The sequence below is a fragment of the Nannospalax galili genome, unplaced genomic scaffold (assembly GCF_000622305.1).
Source record: "Nannospalax galili isolate Female #2095 unplaced genomic scaffold, S.galili_v1.0 scaffold527, whole genome shotgun sequence".
Taxonomy (NCBI): Eukaryota; Metazoa; Chordata; class Mammalia; order Rodentia; family Spalacidae; genus Nannospalax; species Nannospalax galili.
In genome coordinates, this window is record NW_008355476.1 from 215,099 (window position 1) to 237,306 (window position 22,208).

Below are 22,208 nucleotides of genomic sequence, written 5' to 3' on the forward strand. Positions count from 1 at the left end.
ATATTGGCCCCTTTAATCTTTGGTTATACTTCCCTTTTGGGTGTTTAAGGACATACCACTGGACCAGATAAACTGATTTGATAAACAAAATATGTTTTAAAAAAGGAAGAAAAGAAGGTGGTGACTGGAGAGAGGGCTCAGTGGTTAAGAATGTCTATTGCTTCTGCAGAGGACTTGAGTTCAGTTCCCAGCAGCCATGGCAAGCAGCTCAAAATGCCTGTAACTCCAGCTCCAGCGGATCTGCCCTCTGCTGGCACCTATACTCACAAGCACATTTCCCCACCCTGGGCCACATACACATAATTAAGAATAAAATTTAAAAAACAAAAACAGAACAGTCTGGAGCAATGGCTCAGCTCTTAAGAGCACTGGCTACTCTTGCAGAGGACCTGGGCTCAATTCCCAGCACCCACATGAAGGCTAATAACCATCTGTAACTCCAGTTCCAGGGGAATCTGATGTCCTCTTCTGACCTCCATGGGTGCACTTGCATACATGCAAGCAATACACTCATAAACATAAATAAAAAAAATAATATCAAAAGCCAATAATAAAAACAATCTTTAAAATAAATGAAGAAAGGAAAAAAAGGACAGACATGGTTGTACTGTGTCAAGAAAAAAGCATTAAATGCTACAAGAGGGGTTCTTTTTAATGCCAATAAATTAGCCAGGTGTGGTGGCACATGCCTTTAATTCCAGCACTCAGGAGACAGAGACAGATGGATCTCTGTGAGATTGAGGCCACCCTGGTCTACATAGTTTCAGGCCAGTGGGGGCTATAGGGAGACCCTGTCTCATAAAACAACCCCCGCAAACCCACAATAAATTAATATCTGGTTATACTGTACCAAGGGAAAAAAAGCTTCAGATGCTACAAGAGGGTTTTTAAAAAATATTTTATTATTTTTATTTTATGTGTATGAGTGTATTGCCTGCATATATGTGAGTGCACCCATGTCATGCAATGCCGAGGAGGTCAGAAAAGAGCTTCGGATTCCCATGGAACTGGAGTTAAGGACGGTTTGTAGCTGCTCTGTGGGTGCTGGGCATTGAACCCAGATCCTCTGCAAGAGCAGTCAGTGCTCTTAACCGCTGAGCCATCTCTCCAGCCCCTACAAGAGGGTTTTTTAAAAAATATTTTATTATTTTTATTTTATGTGTACAAGTGTATTGCCTGCATGTGTGTAAGTGCACCCATGTTGTGCAATGCCAGTGGAGTCAGAAGAGGGCACCGACAGTTGTTAGCCATCATGTGGGTGCTGGGAATCAAACCCGGGTCCTCTGCAAGAGCAGCCAGTGGTCTTAACTGCTGAGACATCTCTCCAGCCCTACAATAGAATTTTTACAATAGAATTTTTGTTTTAATATTTTATGTATTTATTATTATCATTATCATTATCATTATTATTATTATTGGTCTTTTTGAGACAGGGTCTCTCTGTAGCCCCAGCTGGCCTGGAACTCATTATGTAGACCAGGCTGGCCTTGAACTCACAGAGATCCACCTGCCTCTGCCTCCCAAGTGCTGGGATTAAGGGCATGCACCACCATGCTTGGCTTATTTATTATTTTTATTTTATGCATATGTGTATATTGCCTGCATGTAGGTAAGTGCACCCGTGTCATGCGATGCCTGCGGAGGACAGAAGAGGCCATTGGATTCCCTGGAACTGGAGTTAGGACAGCTGTTAGCTGCCATGTGGGTGCTGGGATTCAAACTTGGGTCTTCTGCAAGAACAACCAGTGTTCTTAACCGCTGAGCCATCTCTCCAGCCCCTACAATGGAATTTTTAAAAGATCTATCTATAACTGTGACAAAAAGTATTTTCTGAGCTGTGAGGGGGAATAAAAGGAAAGGAAAATATGTATCTATATATTAATAAAGACTCTACAAAGAAGTTATGGACCTTGTTTTACAGAGAATAAAGTAGCACTGAAATACATAAACACAGAGCAAAGTCAATGAAAATACAAGGAAAAAAAAAACAAGACAAATGGAATGGAAGTAAAACCACATTTTTTTTAAAACATAATTAACAGAAAAAGCAGATTCCTTAAAAATGAGAACTCAGGAGCTGGTGAGATGGTTCAGTGGTTAAGAGCATTGGCTGCTCTTGCAGAGGACCCAGGTTTGATTCCAGCACCCACATGGCAGCTAACAACCGTCTGTAATTACAGTTCCAGGGGATCCAATGCTTTCTTCTGACCTCTGTGGGCATTGCATGCACAGGTGCACTAACACACAGGCAGGCAATATACTCATACACATAAAATTTAAAAATAAATAAATTTTTTAAAAAAAAGAGAACTCAGAGCTCTTGTGCGCTTGCAGCTCAAGTGTGAGAACCCAAGTTGCATCCCAGAACCCATGAAAAGTGTGGTAGTGTGCACCTGTAATCCTAGTACTCCTAGGGCAAGGTGGGAGGTGGAGCCCAGAGAATCCCTGGACACTCCAGGGACAGCTAGCCTGGAGTGTGCAATGGGCAAACAACAAAGAGACTCTGTTTCAGAAATAAGGTAGAAGGTGAAGATAGACACTGGAGGCTGTCATCTGACCTCCACACATATGCCTTGTCATGCACGTGCCTGCACTCATACACACAAACACACGTATGTGAGTGCTTATGTGCATAAGTACTTATGTGCATGAGTGCTTACATGTGCACACACAAAGATAAAAATCTCAATAGAATAAAAGAGCATATTCAGGGACTGAGGATGTAGCTCAGTGATAGAGCGCTTGTCTAGCAATCCTCAGGCACCAAAAAGAAAAAAGAAAAAAAGAAAAAGAGGACTGGAGAAGCCCACACCCATGCTCTTGTTTCTATCTATCTCCTGAGCACCTCTTTCTCTATCAATCTATAAAAATATAAATCTATATTAAATTATCTTTATTAACATGCCCTTCAAAAAGAAAGCGGGCTGGGGAAATAGCTCAGTTGGTAAAGTGCTTGCTTTGCCCACATGAGGACCTGAATTTGATCCTTAGAACCTGCATGACATTTATGTAGGTAAACATTTCTCTTCTGTAGAAATACATAAAAGGAAGAAGGCCTTAGCCATGTTGCTTCTGGATAACAGGTTGCAGGAGTAGTAGTTACCCACTGCTGTTTAATCTAAGGATGCCAAAATTCAACTTAAAACAAAAACATTCACTATCTCAGTTTCTATGGGGTAGGAATCTAGGAAACTTAGAATGGTTCTACCTCAGGGTTTCTAATGAAGTTTCAGCCAAGATGCTAAGTGAGGGTGCCATCACCTCACACTGGACTGGGATGCAGGACATGACTCCAGAAAGATTCACTGCTGTGCTGGCAGGAGGCTGTGGGCCTCCTGGTGGGGCTGTGTCACGACACCAAACCTGGTTCTCACCAACACCGGGAAAGACAGAGCCTGTGTTCCTATGACTGACCAGGAAGTCACGCTGCTACTTTTACCACATTCTATTCTTTAAACACAAGCTAGCAAGTCAGAACTGAGCTCCATGTCTAGAAGGGTGGAGTTTCAAACAACTTGTGGACATATTTTAAAATCTTAACAGTTACCTATGGTGTACTCAGAAAAAGATATATAATTTCTTACTAAATGGGAAATTTCACAAATACACATACCCACATACAAAAAGACATGTAAAGAGACAACTAGAGAAACAAAATTGTTCAATCAGAATAACATGCCTGCCACAAAGGTAACATAACTTGGAACTGAATTTTAAAAAGGCACCCCAAAACAAGTTCTAAGATACGATACCATTTAGAGTACATCTGAATGTCCTGTTTGACTCTGGGTACCACACTTAGCGAATCCCGAATGGAAAAGGAACTGAAGTGTATCACTTAGGCAAAGATACTTCAGAATGAAAAACAGCGTGGAGGAAACCTGGAGGTGTTTGGCTTGAAGAGATTAGATCTGAAGAGAAAGGGTAGGCATCCTTGCCTTAACAGTATATGGGGGTTGCAGTAGGGCAGAAAAGTCAAGTCTTAAAAGCCAGAACCTGGGGCTGGAGAGATGGCTTAGCAGTTAAGAACACTGGATGTTCTTGCAGAAGACCAGGGTTCGAATCCCAGCACCCATATGGCAGCTAACAACTGTCCGTAACTCCAGTTCCAGGGGATCCGACGGCCTCTTCAGTCCTCTGATGGCATTGCAAGACACGGGTGCACTTACCTACATGCAGGCAATACACGCATACACATAAAAAAAAAATAATAAATTTTAAAAAAATTAAAAAAAAAAAAGGCAGAACCTGAACCAACAACTCAGGATCATAGGGGTTCCATGTGGCTCAACACGTAATCTGTGCAGCTATTACAGTTGGTAAAACTAGTTTGAGCCACTGAATGAAGGTTCCTGATATCTGCAAAAAGAGTTCATGGAGCAACCTAACGGTCTTGGCTGAGCAGCAGACCTGTCACTGGGGCTAAGTTGTAAGGTGTGAGTGAAACATGTGGGGCCTGGCCTGGGAGAAGGGTCTGGCACAGGGTATGTCTTTAAAAATGCCAGCTGGCTCAGCAGTTAAAAGCACTGTTTGCTCTTACAGAAGACTCAGGTTTAATTCCCAGCACCCATAAGACAACTAACAACTGTCCATAACTCCAGTTCTAGGGGTTGTGACTCTCTTCTGACCTGCATGGTCATTGCATGACACAGGTGCATTTACACGCATGCAGGCAATGTACTCATACATGTATAATAAAATTTTTTTTCAAAAGCCAGGTGTTGGGCTGGGCGTGGTGGCGCACACCTTTAATCCCAGCACTGGGAGGCAGAGGCAGGCGGATCTTTGTGTATTCAAGGCCAGCTTGGTCTACACAGTGAGTTCCAAGGACAGCTGGGGGCTACAGGGAGACTCTGTTTCAAAAAGACCAAAAAAAAAAAAAAGAAAAGCCAGGTGTTGCTTCTTTGTTGACACAAAGGGTGACATGATGCTCAGTAGGGTCCCTTCCAAGTCTAAGACTTTATCACTGACTATTAATCCTGACAGCTTCAACAACAATATAAATAGTTAAGGCCTTGTAGGAATGATAACATTCATCTCCAAAGTAGGGTGGCTAGACATGGTTTGCAAAACCACAAAGAGGCAGGCATGTCTATAGACATACAAAAGCCACGAAAATCAAATCTAAACATATTCAGACAAGACATATCCTCTGTGGTCTGTTTTCTAGAATGAAGCTACTTTAAAAAGGAGAAAGCTGGACTACTTCATCTCCTCAGAGCAAATTAAATTACTGCAATGATATTACTCGCCTTGCCTGCCAGTACCCAGCACAGATGAAAACTTACTTTTTGGGTGCCAGCAGCCTGGATATCCTGCCATGCTGCTACAGGTTCTGCCGCCACGTGCCACTCTGGATAAGTTTTCTTGAGTAACTTCACAAAGGTGGACTTTCCCACAGCTGCAATGCAAACAGCATGGTTGGGATGCTTCCCCAGTCAGGCTGCAGGAGGCTGCCACTACTACCCTTTGTCATGAGTGCTCATCTCATGGGAGCCAAGTACCAGCTTTTCTAACTTCCAAACTCTACAGCTGTACTACTGTCAGGATGGTGATGGGTTAACCAGTCACAGAGGAAACAGGGAGGAGAAATTACCTTAGGATTTAATCTGCAATTTTACTGGCAAAATCTCCCAGAGGTTGTAGTTAGTATTTAGTAAGTGGTTGAGAATATAATAGAACCTTCGAAAGAAGATGAAATTGGTGACACAACTGCAAAGCTTGAGTCACAGTCCTATTTGTGAGTCACAGACCTATTTGTTTTGTGACTATAACTATTACAAGTCATTGGGGCTGGAGAGATAGCTCAGCAGTTAAGAACACTGACTGTTCTTCCAAGAAGACCCAGGTTCGAATCCCAGCATCCACATGGCAGCTAACAACTGTACATAACTCTAGTTCCAGGGGATCCGACAGCCTCTTCTGTCCTCCCCAGGCATTGCACGACATGGGTGCACTTACCTACACACATGCATACACATAAAACTAAAAAAAAAATTACAAGTTGAAGGGAAAACAATTATGATTCTCATGCATTCAACAAATTTGACAAATATTCATGGAGCGCTAACCATGTGCTTGAGGCTGTCAGGCACTGGGTACAGTGGTAACAAAACTCTGACTGGATTTTATCCCCTAGAGGACATGGGTGATAGACACACACGAACATGCAGGAAGCTAATAAGAGAGTCTTTAGTGCTGGGAAGGAAGGGAAAATGTACAATGGTTCTAATGCAGCTCAAGAGCTCGGGAAAGCTCCTCTGAAGAAACAACCATCTGAAGAAGGCCTGAAAGATAAGCAGTCAGACAGAGTGGGGGTAGGCAAAGGATAACTCACACAGGGAGCAGTATGAACCAAGGCCTGAGAGAGGCAAGGAAGAGAAAGCTGAGACCCTAGAAGCAGTGGGCAGGGTTGCAACTTGGGTGAGCGAGAGAGAAGAGTGGCTCAGGCTAGGGTGGCCAGGCAGGCAGTCCAGTACAGGTCACACAGGGCCTTACAGGCCTGGTAAGAAGTCTGACCTCTCAGGGCAATAAGTTGGTGGCAATGGGTTTCAGAAGGGAATTTATAAGATTCCACCTCAGTTTTTAAATAGCATTCCACTAGCTATAGAATGGGCTAATGCAAGAGTAGGCAGATCAGTCAAAAGTTAACAGTGGCTTGAATGGGGTGATGGCGAGAAGATGGAACCAACCTAGTATGTTAACAATCATATTACCTATTCCCATTTACACCAACATCCAGCCATACTAACCTGCTCTCCAGACAGGCAGAACCTCCAGACATCTCCATTTTGGACATTCTATGTGTATTTCAAAGTCTGAATTCACCCATCATCCTATCTACCACCTACACCCCATCTCCCAGGCCTCAGGTTACAGCAACACCTACTAGCTGCCAGACCTCCAGCACCAAGAACTTCAGGCTATACTTCGAACGTTTCCTCATGTGCCTTTCCTGTTTGCCCCTACATACTCAGGACCTGGTTCTCACCATCCCTGGCCTCTGATTCCAGCCTCGCTCTCTGCAACCAAACCTCCATACTACAGCTCTGCTGCCTGTGATATGATGCTTAAAATCCTCTGGCAGGAGCTAGCATGTTGGTGTGTCCCTGTAATTATAGCACTAGGGACACTTGGATAGGATGATCATGAATTTGAGGCCAGTTGGGGTTATAAAGTGAGTTTGAGGCCAGCCTGAATACATAGCAAAACCCTGTCTCCAAACCAAACCAAACCAAATCTCCCCCTTTCAGCTCCTATTGCCTTTATCAATAAAAAAATATTACCTGGGCGTGGTGGCGCACGACTTTAATCCCAGCACTTGGGAGGCAGAGGCAGATGGATCTCTGTGAGTTCAAGGACAGCCTGGTCTACATAGTGAGTTCCAGGACAGCTGGGGCTACAGGGAGACCCTGTCTCAAAAAGACCAAAAAAAAAAGAAATACATATATATATATATATATATAATTTTTTTTTTGGGGGGGGTGGATGTATGCCATGGTATGCATGTAGAAGTCAGAGGATAACTTGTAGGAGTTTGTTCTTTCCTTCTACCATATGGGTCCTAGAGATCAAACTCAGGTCACCAGGTTTGGCAGCAGGTCTCTTTACCTCCTGAGCCATCTTAACTGGTACAATTTTTTCATTATTGTATTTATTCATGTGTGTGTACACAGTGGATGTGTGAAGGTCAGAGTCCAACTGGGAGTGGTGGTGCTTGCCTTTAATCCTAGCACACGGGAAGCAGAGACAGGCAATCACTGTGAGTTCAAGGCCAGCCTGGTCTACACAATGAGTTCCAGGACAGCTGGGGCTACAAGGAAATCCTGTGTCAAAATGGACCAAAAAAAAAAAAAAAAAAAACCCCCAAAAACCTCCCACCAAAACAGCTGGCTCTCTCCTTCTACCATGTGGGTCTCAGGAATCAAACTCAGGTGTCAGGCTTGGCAGTAAGTGGCTGCTGAGCCTTATCTCTGGTCCATCATCTTCACAGTGAAATCCCAGCCTGTAAGCATAGTCTTAGATACAATAGGACCTGACTCCTGCCTACACCTCTTCTACTTCAGCTTTCTTACTGGTCCAAGCCACTTGCAATCCACAACCACACTGTGATCTCTTCTGTGAATGTGACTTCACTGCTTTCCCTTTTGCTAGGACCTGGCCTCTCCATACCTGGCCAACTCCTATTTCAAGGATCTGCTCTGATGGCCCTTCTGTGGGAAGCCTTTGCTGACCCTGCCGCCTCTAAACTGAGCTTGTTCATCCTTTGTGGATGGCCTGGTGTTCTGGATGCAACTCCATCAATGCGATTACAATCATTTCTTTAGGTAGAGGATGGCACTCCTCCAGGATAGAAAGCCAAACCTCATATCCTGCCTAAAAGAACAAAACACACATTAATCTCAGTTCTCTCTAAATCATGTTTATTAAAAACCTTTAAAAAAAAAAAAAGTAATCTTCAGAGTAGATCTGATGCTCAATCTTCTCTCTCAGAAGTGATCTTTCTCAAATGAGCTCTACCCTCTGGAGGAATCCAAATGGAATCAACAAAGAAGAGGAGCACCCTTCCTTCCAATCAATTCTATTGGCCACTCGAGGAGACTGAGCAGGAGTGCAATGTCTCAGCACAAGTGCCCACATAGCCAATATGTGACATTTACCACACAGCACCCCACTCCTCTGAGCACTCTGGATGAGAGCAAACATGAGTGTGTGGTTCTATACAGTCACGCTCTTCCCGGTCCCTCCTCCACTTAACTTGTGTGCCTTTTCATTTTGTTCAGCCTCTGCACTTCCCACACAAACGTGAATAAAAGCCTTCCTTCCTTTGCAGCTCCAGGCTAGTGTCTTAATCCTTTCCTTTACAAGTCTAAGGTCTCACTTCTAAAGATTGGGATTTTTCTAGCTAGTTCCAATTCCTACTATCCTGCTGAGTTACCAATTCACTGAGGTGCACATTTTCAAAACCTGCTGTGATGAGTAGGCCCCAGCCTAAGAATGCAGCCCAGAAAGCTAATATTTGGAGTGCAGGTTGTTCAGTAAGTCTGAAGATGGTTCTTAGCTACAGGCTAAAAAGTTATTTAATAATTTTTTTTTTACATTTTATTATTTTTATTTTATGTGTTTGCATGTATCGTCTGCATGTAGGTTAGTGCACCCATGTCGTGCAATGCCTGAGGAGGTCAGAAGAGGCTGTTGGATCCCTTGGGACTGGAGTTATGGACAGCTGTTAGCTGCCATGTGGGTGCTGGGATTTGAACCCGGGTCTTCTGCAAGAACAACCAGTGTTCTTAACCACTGAGCCATCTCTCCAGCCCCCTAAAAAGTTATTTAAAATTACACTGATTTATTTATTCTGAGGGTGCAGCGCTTACACGTAAGTGCCAAAACATTCATACTGAGATCGAGATCAGAGGACAGCTTATAGGAGTTGTTTCTCTCCTCCTACCACATGAGTTCTGGGGACTGAACTCAGGTTGTCAAGTCTGGTGGGAAGCACCTTTATAACCTGAGCCATCTCACTGACCTGTGAAAAAGCCATCTTAAATGATATAAGCAAGCAAGTGGTTAGTGGCTCAGACATGTAAGCCCTGCACTGGGTAGGCCAAGAGAGTAGGACTGCTTTATGTTCAAGGTAAACCTGGGCTATATAGCGAGCCTCAGGACAACACGGGCTACAGAGTGAGACCGTATCTCAAAACGAATGAAAAAAAAAAAAAAAAAAGAAAAAAGATGGGGAGATCTGAGGGCTAGGGAGCACCAACCTTGCCTCTGAGATCAGACATTATTTATTAGTCCATCTTAGGGCTAGCAGAGTTCCGAGAAACCAACTCATGCCACTTAAACACCCAAAACCTGGAATGCCAACAAATGTGATGGGAAACATGCAGTTCCACTTACTGGAATAATCACTTCTGACATCAAGGGCACCCTGCACAGTTCCTCCCCATTTCAAGGCTTTTGGAGAGCCAGTTTAGTAATCAGAAGAGTTTCGGAGAGTGACAGTAAACAGTAATGGATGGTACTGAGTATGCCATGTGTGATCCTTAGGGTTGGAAGAGCCTAGGGAATTCACCGTGGGGCAGTATATCCTGGACTAATTCCACTGGAACCACCTGTGCCAGGTGCCACCCACAGTTGTGGAATAATCACTCATAAAAATAATGTGGTTAGGTATTTAAATCAAAACCAGAAACAGGGTAACTTTTCCAGGGCTGTTCTTGCTTGGGTGTTTTTATTTTTTAAAAGACGTATGTCTTATGGGGTTGGAGAGATGGCTCAGCGGTGAAGAACACTGACTGTTCTTGCAGAAGACTGGGGTTCGAATCCCAGCACCCACATGGCAGCTAACAGCTGTCCATAACTCCAGTTCCAGGGGATCTGACAGCCTCTTCTGTCTTCCGTGGGCACTGCACGACACGGGTGTACTTACCTACACGCAGGCAATACATGCATACACATGTATGGGGCTTCATAAGAGTGGTGAAGTTCTCCACTGTCACAGAGGCCTCCTAATGATAAGAATACCCATGTCTACAGTCAAGCGCTTCTTCAGGTTAACACTGGTCTCTTATGATATCACCTTAGACTTAGCACAACTTAGATCCCAGTATACCTTTCTTGGGAGGTACACTTCTCAAGCAGCATCAACTCTTTCTCTAGAGCCTTGGACATTGGTATACTTTGCTGCATATTTATTATATGGGAGGCCCTTTCTTATTGCTTCAACATGGCTTTTCTTCTCACAAGCTTTTCTATAAACTGCAATGCCTGCCATAGCTAATTATGCTACGTGGTAGGGATAGTAACTGAGTTAACACCACAAATAATATACTCTATCATTCTAAATTTATTTATTCTAAACATATTGACATTTCATGGGAACTTTTAAGATATACTACTACATCTGGGGGCATTTTCTTTTCTTTTTTTTAAAAATTTTTATTTGAGACAGGGTCTCCCTTGTAGTCCCACCTGGCCTAGAACTCACTATGTAGACCAGGCTGGCCTTGAACTCACAGAGATCCACCTACCTCTGCCTCCCAAGTGCTAGACTTAAAGGCATTTACCACCAAATGCCTGGCCATTTTCTTTTCTTGAATAAGATGCAAAACATGAGGGGGGAAAATCCAATTCTAAAAGCCTTTGCCAACATCAACCAATGCCAGTAAATATAAATAAACTGGTCTAACATATTTATGTTTTAAGGATTTATTTATTATTTAATGTGTATGTGTGTGTGCCTGAGGGTATGTATGTAGGTGCCTGTGGAGGCCAGAAGAAGGAATCCAATCCCCTGAAAGTGGAGTTACAGCTGATTATGGGTGCTGAGAACTGAACTTGGGTCCTCTGGAAGTGTAGTATATGCTTTTAATAGTTCAGCCATCTCTCCAGTCCCAGTCTGAAATATCGAAAAAAAAAAAAAAAATTCTTAGCCAGGTGTGGTGGCACATGCCTTTGATCCCAGAACTTAGGAGGCAGAGGCAGGAGGATATCTAGGAGTTGGAGGCCAGCGTGGTCTGCATAGCAAGTTCCGGGCTAGTTGAGGCTACAGGGAGACCTTGTCTCAAAAACAAATACATTATTCTACAGAAAACTTAATTCTTTGTTAGGAACTGTAGTAGATGCTACATCATTAAGCCAGGTGCTTGTAGAGCAGCTACTAAGTGGCACTGTAGCTAAAATGAAGCAGGCTGAGCTATGTCCTCAAGAAATTTACTCTTTCCAATCTTGAGACTAAGTCCAGGATCACAAAGGTTCTAAACCTAAAAGCATTCTGGGAAAACGTAATAAATCAGTAAGCCTGAAAGAAATTTAATACGTTTTCTTAGCTTGGTTCCTTTTACTTTCTTTTCACGGGAAACTATCTACCAAGAAAAAAAAAGTTCCTCACAACTCAGAGTATGATGCAAACTCAGGCATCCTGCAGGAAAGCGCCTGGCTGAGCTGGCATACCCTCCTCCCCCACTGCCTGCCAGATGATTCATTCTTACATTGTCACTTTCTCTCTGAAGGCTCCTTGAACTCTCTCCAGTTCCACTTCATCTCTAGGCAGGGTTAATAACTGCCTGCTCCAGTTTACCAAGGTATTAGACTGTAATTATTTGTTCACTCTTCCCTCTCACCAGCGAGGCTGGGAGCTCGCTTTTTGAAGATAGACTGTACCTTACTCCTTTTCCATCCTGGGTGCCTGACCAGGTACTAAGAATAGAGATGGAAGAGCAGAACGAGGTGAATCTCAGAAATAAGAGAATCCAAGATCCAGTATTTGAAATAAATTCTTTTTCTCCCAGGATTGTTCAGTTTTTTAAAATCAATACAAATAAAAGACATATTAGTGTGTGTCAGACACCCAATTCTGAATGCTGGAGGAAACATGTCATTAGGGAAGCCCTTTATTACTTTATGTACAAATCTCTAGATGGAAAGGAGTAAACTGGTTTCCTCTTTTCATAACGGGTCTTTTAAAGTAAAAATCAGAATGGGCTCAGATGACTCACTGACAATTACATTTCATAAAACAATATTTCAATTTGGGTTTCCACTCACAAAATAACTGACTTTGGAATATACTTCAGTGATGAACAAAACTAAAAGGTCAGTCTTTTCAGTTCTTTCTAATTGTTTGTTTTTGATCTTTTTGAGATAGGATCTCCCTGTAGCCCCAGCTGACCTGGAACTCCCTATGTAGACCAGGCTGGCCTCAAACTCACAGAGATTCACCTGCTTCTGCCTCCCAAGTGCTGGGATTAAAGGCGTGTGCCACCATGTCTGGCCCAATTATTTGTTTTTAAAGATAGGATCTCACTACATAGCCCTGAATGGCCTGAAACTTGCTATGTAGACCAGGATGGCCTAGAACTCACAGAGTTCAACCTGCCTCTACCTCCCAAGTGCTGGGAAAAAAGGCGTGCACCACCATGCACGGCTGATTTTCAGTTCTAGGTACCAAGCTTTTGATTTGCATTCACACAATGCACAGGACTTCATAATCATACCAGAAGCCTTAGTTGCTATATATTTTCCTTATGTACTGCTATCTGTAATTCTGGGATCAGACAAGGCGTCTTAAACACATCTAGCTTCATTTAGGACCAGAGTTCACCTTCCCTTGTTCAGGTTTCCCAAATAGGTAGTCATTCTGGGATGCCTCCTATGATTAGGAAAAATAGAACCTTTTCTTCTTAGTGCTAGGAACTGAACCCAGGGCCTTGTAAATACTAAGCAAGCACTCTATCGCCCTAGTCAGAAAAACTCTTCAGGCAGGATGATCATTTGAGCTCAGGAGTTCAAGATCACCCTGGGTAACAGAGAGACTCTGACTCAAAAAAAAAACCAAAACCAAAAAAACACACACAAAAAAAACACCAAACCCAAAACCAGGCGAGCAAGACGGCTCAGAGGGTAAAAGGCTCTTCCCATCAAGCTTGATGTTCTGAGTTCAGTCCCCAGGACCACATGGTTTAAGAGGAGAACCAACTCCTGCAAGCTGTCCTCTGACCACACATGCACTTTGGCATGTGTGCACACACACAAAATGAATAAATGAATGTAATAATTTTTTTAAGGTCTTGCAGGTCTGGGCATGGTGGCACACACTTTTAAATACCTTTAATCCTAGACCTTGGGAGACAGAGGCAGATAAATTTCTATGAATTCAAGGCCAGCCTGGTCTACATAATAAGTTCTAGCCCAGACAGAACTAGTAAGATACCCTGTCTCAAAAAAAAGGTATTGAATCTAAAAGAAAAAAAAAAAAGGCAATGTATGTATCCTTCTATGTACAGATAACCAACTTCCACATGGATATTCTAGATCAAGACTCTGCTAATCACTGCTTATGGACAACACAATGATGAGCAGGACACTGGTGGCTCCAATTCAGGCAAAGTGTTGAGCATGCAAACAATCTCAACAGAACTCAAGTACAAATAGTTATGGGTACAAAGTTGTACAGCCCACAGAAGATGAGTAATTCTGCCTGGGACATGTCATCTGGATATGTGACGGGGAGTAATGGGTGATTAATATAGAGTCAGATGATGACTCCCAGGCTACTCTGCATCACCCTTACCTTGCTGACATCACCTCCAAGGCTTCAACTACCCCCACCAGGCCCCAGTTTCCAAGACTGAAACCACAGTCCCCACCTCCAGTCTCTCTGCACTTTGTTTACATGTTCCAGTCAGCCTCAGGGTCTCTATCCCTATGTGCCTCACAGATACCTCAGAAAAAATGTGTCACTCTTATTTCCCCAGATCACCTCTTCCTTTACTTCATCCTCTGCTTCTTGAGTCAGAATCCAATCTGACCATCATCCTCTACTCCCACCTCAAGGCAGTTACCAAATCCTGGTAATCTCAATTCCAAATTGTCTTCTGAACTGTCACTTCTTTCTCCCTTCATTCATGCTGGTATCTTTCCTCCTTCAAATACACCAGTCTTGAATCTAGTCTGTCTGCTCCAGACCAATCCAATTTATTTATTCATTCATCTGACAAGCTGGAAACAAAGTACTATGGGTACTGTAATAAATACAACATAGAAAGACCAGTATCTGCTTTATGAAGCATTTTTTTTTAATTCACTTACCCATTTCCTTCTGGAAATTAATCTGGTTATGGCACATACTGACTTCAACTCTCCATCAGCCTCTTAGCCTGCTACTATCAACAGAATCAACTGTGAGTATCATCCACAATGCTCCAGCATCTGGCAAATCCTACTCTGCCAACCTCTTGTTCTGCCACTGTCTTATTTTTCTTGTTACTGTGACAAACTACCTGACAAAAGCAACTTAAGGAGGAAGGGTTTATTTTGGCTCACAGTTTGGTTCCATCATGGTGGGGAAGTCATGGCAGCAGGAGGGTGGTCACTCTGTATTCACAGTCAGGAAGCAGAGAGATGAATGCTAGTGCTCTGAGTTCTATACACACACAACACAAATGAATAATGTAATTTCTTAAAAATTAAAAAGATGCACTCCACTTACTTTTCTCCTGTGTCACCAAGTTCTCCCTTTTGATCAAACTATTTTAAAATTTATTTTTATTTTATGAGTGTTTTGCATGCTTGTATGTAAGTGCATCAATGTCATGCAATGCTAGAAGAGGTCAGAAGAGGGCCTTAGATCCCTTGGAACTGGAGTTATAGACAGTTGTTAGCTCCCATGTTGGTGCTGGGAACCGAATCCAGGTCCTCTGCAAGAGCAGCCAGTGCTCTTAACCACTGAGCCATCTCTCCAGCCCCTGATTAGACCATTTTTATTAACTTACAAACATGCTAATTTCTCACAAAAAGAGAAAGAGAACTTTAAAATGCTCAGATCCTCTTCCAATTTCAGCTACCACCCCATGACTCCTCTTTTTAGGAAAATTTCCAAACAGTTGTGTTAACCCACTCTCTGCAATTCTTCATCTCCTATTCTCCTGAATCTATGACAACTAAGCTTTCACTTCTCCTACTCCTAGAACTCAAACCTTCACTCCAACAGTGTTACACAATTCCCCATCCCCTCCCTCTGAACACCTGCATTTGGCTTCTGGGATGTCATTCTCTTGTTTTTTCTTCTACCTCAATCTCAGTCTCTTCTGCTTGTTCTTCCTCATTTTCCCAATCTCTTACCATCGTCAAGTCACAGGACTTAGTCTTCTCCTTCAATACAATATCCCAGCTTTAAATATCATCTACATGTACACCGCTGGCCCAGGGAGTCTCTGCATCCTAGACTCATATACCCAACAGTAGTTTATTTAATACTTCTACTTGGATATATAATAGCCATATAAAAATCCAATGTGCTTAAAACCAAACTCTTCAAAAATTTTTTCTAATTTATTTATTTTTATTTTATGTCTGTTTTGCCTGCCATGTAAGTGCACCCATGCAGAAGAAGAGGGCATCGGCTCCTCTGGAACTGGAGTTACAGCTGAGTGCTGTAAACTAAACCTGAGTCCTATGGAAGAGCAGCCAGTGCTCTTAACCACTGGGCCATCACTCCAGCTTAAAACCAAACACTAAAACCACTAATACAACTTGTTCTTCCCAGAATTCTCCATTTAAGAAAATCTGAGCTGGGTGTGGTAGTGAATGCCTATATGACCAGCACTCAGAGGGTAGAGGCAGATGGATGTATGCACAAGGCCAGTTAGGGTTATATAAGGTGCTCAAGACTAGCCAGAACTACATAAGCAAGATTATCTCAAAAAAACCAAGGGCTAGAAATGCACCTCCGTGGTAGGTAGAATACCTGCCTCATGCACATAAGATCCCAGCACAAAATAGTAAACAACTGGATAATTAAAAAATTCAAACATCTTTCAAGCTATTTAGGTCAAAATGAGTGAGGTCAACACTGATCCCTTTATCTCACACTACTTGTTCTCTCTCTCACCAAGTTCATCTGGCCCTACCTTAAAAATGTAACTTTCACTCTGACCCAACTTCATAACTCATTTCTGCTCAGTAAGCATCTTCTACTCGCAATCTATCAGACAGGTGATGCTTTTGTCCTTGACTCTTCAAACCATTCCACCGCTTCCTGTCTCAGCTGGTTTATACAATCTGGGTGTCCTTCATCCTCTAATCTTATTTCACCCCTTCCTTTCTGTAGTCACATTACTTCACGTGAAATGGGTTCTCTCCTAGTCCCTGAACACATCATTCCAACTTAGGGCTTTTCTGATTGGAAAGTTCTTCTCCAGTTACCCCACATGATTCATTCCCTCACATTCTTCAAGATATTGATCAAATGCCACCTCATCTGACTACCCTATTTAAAATAATTGTATTATTCTCAACCCCTCATCCTTGATGTCTCTCCATCATACTGATCACTATCTAATATACTATTCACCTTGTTTAATTTCTGTAGTTGTACTGTGTTATCTTTATTAAGAGGTCCATGGGAGCTGATTTTATTGGCCCTGTTTACAACAACACTGCTGGCATATGGAAGTGGGTCAAAGGATTATTTGTTGAATGGATAAAACTCAGAAATTCTATTTCCTGCTGGAATGTTTCAGTACTTAACACTTAACTGATCCTTACTAGTCAGTGCCTTTGCAGAACTAAGTTATCAAGTCAGAATTCAGCAACAGTAAGTTGAATGTTTGCTTCCATGTTGCTTTTTCGTTTTTAAGATACTAGGTCACTTGTAACAAGAAATGTAATAGCATATTTCTAAGTTTAAAAAGTGAGAGCTAAGAAAATCCTTACGAATTGATAGGGCAAGTTATTGAGGACAAGGCAAAAATGGTATATGAATTACTAAACTTTAGGAACTCAAAGTAGGGTGACCACAGGAATATAGGGCGTCCTGTTTAAAGTGTAAGTTTTAAGTAAACAATGGATCACTTAAGTATATGTCCCCAATTCTGCATGCGACACATACTAAAATTATCTTAAAGTCTACGTAAACTGGGCCTTTATTTTTATTTTTGCTAAATCTAGGAACCCTAACTTCGGCAAACAAACGGCACACTGTCGCTTCTATTTCTAGATGATCGAACAAGTCAGTAAACTAGCGTAATTCTGGTGCTATCTACAGCCTGCGTAACTATTACGCCCCCGTGGGTGGGCGGGCAGGATCTGCGTCCCAATGATCTCAAAATCAAAGAGACAAGACCCAAAGTTCACTGTGGGAGGAAAGCCCTGCTAAGTCTGAGCCAGCGGGCCGTGGGTGGCCGCAGGAGTGTGAGGTGGGCCAGCTACGGGATCTGGGCTCAGCCTCCTCGTCACCTGCTGGGCGGAGGCCAAGGCTCGGCAGCCACTCTGCGGCCCTTACCGATGTTGCCTTCGACGGAGAGTCTTCGGGGGCCGCGCCTCTCATGCTGGTCGCGGACGCGAGGCGCGCCCTCGAGTGCGTTCACAGCCATGGAACTGAGGGGGCCTCGGAGCCACCCCAGAGAGAACCGACCTGCGGCCATCCCGCCCACGCTACGTGAACACTTCCGTCGAAGGCACTTCCGCCCTCGCTACCGCCGCTCCAGGCGAGCGTCTCTCCTCCGGCCGGAAGCGGCAGGCTTGCCCAGAGGCGGGGCCTCGGCGGGATTGCGCCTTTCTCGCGAGGGTTGCGAGTGTTGCCGAGACGTTGAGGCCGGGCGGAAAGGCTTGTTAATCTCTGGAATTTGGCGGTGGTCACAGTCTCGAGGTTTCTGTTTTGTTTTTCAATCACACTTTATTTATTTGTTTATTTATTTATTCGTTTATTTGTTCAACGTGCGCGCGCGAGTGTGTGCAAGTAAGAGGACAACTTGGGCCGAGTTGGTTCCCTCCTTGTGGGGATAAAACCCCGTCTTCATATTTGGAGGCTACTACCTTTACTGACTCTAAAATAAGTGACAGTTTTAAAACAGGCTCTCCCCGGAGGAGTTCGTTGATTTTTATTCTAATACAGGAAGAAATTGAATGTAGAAAAACGACACAGTCTGATGACTGAAACAAATTGATTTTCTTGTTGCTTGGACCGTTACGTTATAAATGAACAAATCAGTTTAGTAATTGCACTCAATCTCCTATTTTAACGTTTGAGTGAGTAAACGTTCAGTCAGTCGACTTGCATAATAACTGAAGAATCTTATGTTGGATCAGGGATGGTCCTGGAACTCAGTTAAACCTGATTGGCTCTGCGTGAGTGAACCTTGGAGTGGAGGAGAGGGGTGCAAAGGATTCCAAGTGTGAAGGGAAGAGGGGAGGCACCGGAGAGACTTTGCTAGAGAACTTTTGTCTGTGGAAGAGGAGGGAGAGGTCTGAGTTGCGCTACCAGGGTGGCCTGACTGGCTGGTCCTGCTACACCCATCTTGGTAACAACCTCAGAAGTCATGATTTAGAACATGTAAAAGGGAGCTTCCAGTTCCTATTGGTTAAGACAGTCAAACCTGGAGAGGCAGGGTGCAGCTGTGGTCAGGGGGAACTTACATGAGGGTGGTTTTAGGAGACTAGGATCTGATTGCAAGGGGGAGGAGGGAAACCGGTTTTTTGGATACCAGTCTTGAAGCTGTTTGCATAAAAAGCACTGACCTTTAAGCACACAGAGGTTTATATCGTGTGCTAGATAGCTTTAGTTGTTGACACACCTGGGAGCCTCAGATGGGGAATTGCTTCCATTGGACTGGCCTGTGTCCCTGTCTGTGGGATATATTTTTGCTTTTTGAGTGATATGAGAAGGCTCAGCCTACTGTGGGTGGTACAACCCTGGGCAGACTTATCCTATAAGCCAATGGTCCTGTATTGTATAAGAAAGCAGGCTGAGCGTGGGCCAGAGGAGTGAGCCAGTAAGCAAGCAGCATTCCTACATGGCCTGTGCTCCAGCTCCTACCTCCAAGTTTCTGCCCTCAGCTCCTATCTTGGGCTCTCCAAATGTGACCTGGGAGATGTAAGCCAAATAAACCCTTTCCTCCTCAAGTTGTTATTGGTCAGAGTATTTTGTCACAGCAATGGAAAACAAACTAGAATATATGGGTTGGCTAAATTCAAGTTTGTATGTACTTTTTTTTTTTTTGGTCTTTTTGAGACAGGGTCTCCCTGTAGCCCCAGAGTGTCCTGGAACTCACTATGTAGACCAGGCTGGCCTTGAACTCACAGAGATCCACCTGCCTCTGCCTCCCAAGTGCTGGGATTAAAGGAGTGTGCCACCATGCCTGGCATTTGTTTGTACTTTTGAAAAATAGATTGAAGTCTGGGGGTGGGAGGTGGATAGGTTAGTTGGTTGAGTGCTTGCCCCAACCTGCACAAATCCCTAGGTTGGATCCCCAGCAACATAAAACCCAGCGTGATGGCATAAGCCTGTAATCCTAGCACTTGGGAGGTGGAGGCTGCAAGATCAGAAGTTCAAAATCATCCTCAGCTACACATTCAATTTGAGCCCAGCCTGGGATACATGAGGCCCTGGCTCAAAAAAAAAAGATTCATGGAAAATTTGTTTAGGATAACATGGGTGAGGTGCTTATGGAAACTAGAGCTGCTAAATTCCATTCATTCCCCTCCTTAAGCCAGTAACCATTTCTGTGTAAAAATACCACTTAAATTTTTTGGCTTGTGTAAATTCAGACCAGGAAAATATTAATCCAAAAAAGTTTGAGAGGTCCTGTTTGTCCACAGGGTCTGGTTGCTTCAGGCTCATTGTGAAGTTAAATGAGGAGGCTGTCTGCAAACACACATGCATGCAGGCAACTGAACTCTTAAAAGTTAGAATGCCTAAGAGTTAATTTTACAAATTTGTATAAAATGTACTAAGGAAAGCTGGGTGTAGTACTCATGCCTATAATCCCAATACTTGGGAGGCTGAGGAAGGATTATCACCAGTTCAAGGCAAGCAAAAGGAAAGGTACGGGAAGTCAGATGGGTTTTGGAGGATAGGGAGAGGTGAGACCAGTCTACTGTTGTCCCTGACATGCAGATTCCAGAGTGCCCTTCTAGAGTGAGCAGTGTCAGTCTCCACCTGTCCTTGAATCTTATGTGTGTGCATGTGTGTTTGTGTGTGTATGTACACATGTGTGTGTGCATGCATGCCTGTGTATCCTCCCTGTGCTTTCTCTTCCAACAGCCAGTCTCTTGAGAGTCATGCTTCAACCTAGGGAAGCACACAGAAAGTCAGAGTGCATGTGCCTCCAGGGTGCACCCTCACCAGTCAGTTGCTAGTGGGCTGGGACTATAAGTGTTGGCTTTCTGCTCACAGTCTGACTAAACTTAGATTCCAGAGCAGTGTGTAGGGATCAGGCCCAAGCTGCTTTTGAAGGGCCTTTGCCCTCAAGACTTCTCCTTCTCCCCTTTCTTCTGCTTCTTCCAAGTTGCTTACTGGTTATCCTGAGAGCACTTCCTTAGTCACTTACTAAATCCTGATTTCAGGGTCTGCCTCTGAGAATTATTTCCTAAGATTGAAGTCTCCAACCCACCCACAGCCAGAGTGCAAATTCGAGGATGTGAAAGGGGATATAAGTGTGTATGTCTGTGATAGCTGGGGCCAGGTGGATGTGATCAGGAACATGGAGCCAGGACTGGGCTGGGCAAATAAAGGAACAACGGGTAGAAAAGAGGACCTAGTTCTGCCATTAAACAGCAGGGTGGCCTGGTAACTAGTAAGCTGGCTATGAAAGGGGATGATACTGGTACCTGTTTCATAGGGTCAAAGTGAGGGTTAAATGAAAAAATCCACATAAATTCTTAACTCAGCACCTAGCATACTGTCAGCACTCAACACCGTATCATGATTATCCCTTGTTTTCTCTTAACACATTATGGGCATACCTATTTCCCCCGAATCATGATCTTATGTATAGTATCTTTTCTTTCTTTGTGCATCAAGATCCTGATGGGCAGGAATAATTGCTGTGGGAAACAAGTCCCATGTGCTCTTACCAAAAATTCTGCATGCCAAAAGTTCAGTAAATAATTATAAAATTAAATGGGGTGGGGGGTGGAAAGGAGAAGGGAGTAGGGAAAGGTGAGGAAAGATGGGAGGGCAGGGAGAGGAAGAGAGGAAACAAGAAAGGGGTTAAGGGATACAGGGAGGGAAGAAAATATAAGTCTTAAGGGTATCACTCTCTTCTTGATTAATTTTGGGGCACAGTACAATGTAATCTTTAGGCAAAGGACCTTATTAGAGATCTAAGCCCACCATGACATTCTTCATCTAAATTTCAATAGCATCATGTTTGAACTACTCATGTCATGCCCTGTAAGCTTGGGTTCATGTTCCTCTAATGTATTACCCTGGAGTACAAGGACTCATTTCTGAAAGTGAGTTTCTTACCTCCCAGATATAAGGAGGGGAGTTTTTTATTTTAATTAAGTTTATTTTATGTGTATGGATGTTTTGCCTGCATGTATGTAAGTACACCCATGTCATGCAGTGCCTGTGGTGGTCAGAAGAGGGCATTGAATCACCTGGAACTGAAGTTAAGGATGGTTGTTAACCGCCATGTGGTAGCTGGGAACCTAACCCAGGTCCTCTGCAAGAGCAGTCAGTGCCCCTAACCACTGAGCAATCTCTCCAGCCTAGATAAATTGTTCTTGTTCTTACTGTGTTCAAGGAAAGAAGATCGTGGAAGGAATACTGCCTTTGGGTGTCTAATAGACCTGACTTTCCATCCTAATCTTCACCAAGACTATAACTTCTCTGAGCCTCCATTTCCTTATCAGTAACACGGAGATAATAGCACCCACCTCTGAGGTGAAGTGTGAAATTGAGAAATAATAGGGGTTGCTGC

At 43.4% G+C, this 22,208-nt stretch overlaps 1 protein-coding gene across 10 annotated transcripts in view; it reads right to left on the reverse strand.

The window, feature by feature from the left end:
• The window catches only part of Dguok (deoxyguanosine kinase), a 50,404-nt gene extending 32,391 nt beyond the window's left edge, over positions 1–18,013 (reverse strand). For 4 of the 10 annotated variants that reach the window (XR_607960.3, XR_003847024.1, XM_008852859.3 and 1 more), the window contains exons 1-2: positions 17,786–17,931; positions 5,289–5,401 (exon numbers count right to left, since the gene is read on the reverse strand). Coding sequence is in view for 8 of the 10 variants with exons in the window: in XM_008852859.3 (XP_008851081.1) it covers positions 5,289–5,401; positions 17,786–17,927 (255 nt within the window). In the remaining 2 variants the exon portion in view is untranslated. Of the gene's footprint in view, positions 1–5,288; positions 5,402–17,785 lie in introns of all 10 variants that reach the window. The other 6 variants (XM_029555988.1, XM_029555986.1, XM_029555991.1 and 3 more) reach the window with 5 other exon arrangements.
• Positions 18,014–22,208: the final 4,195 nt, after the last annotated feature.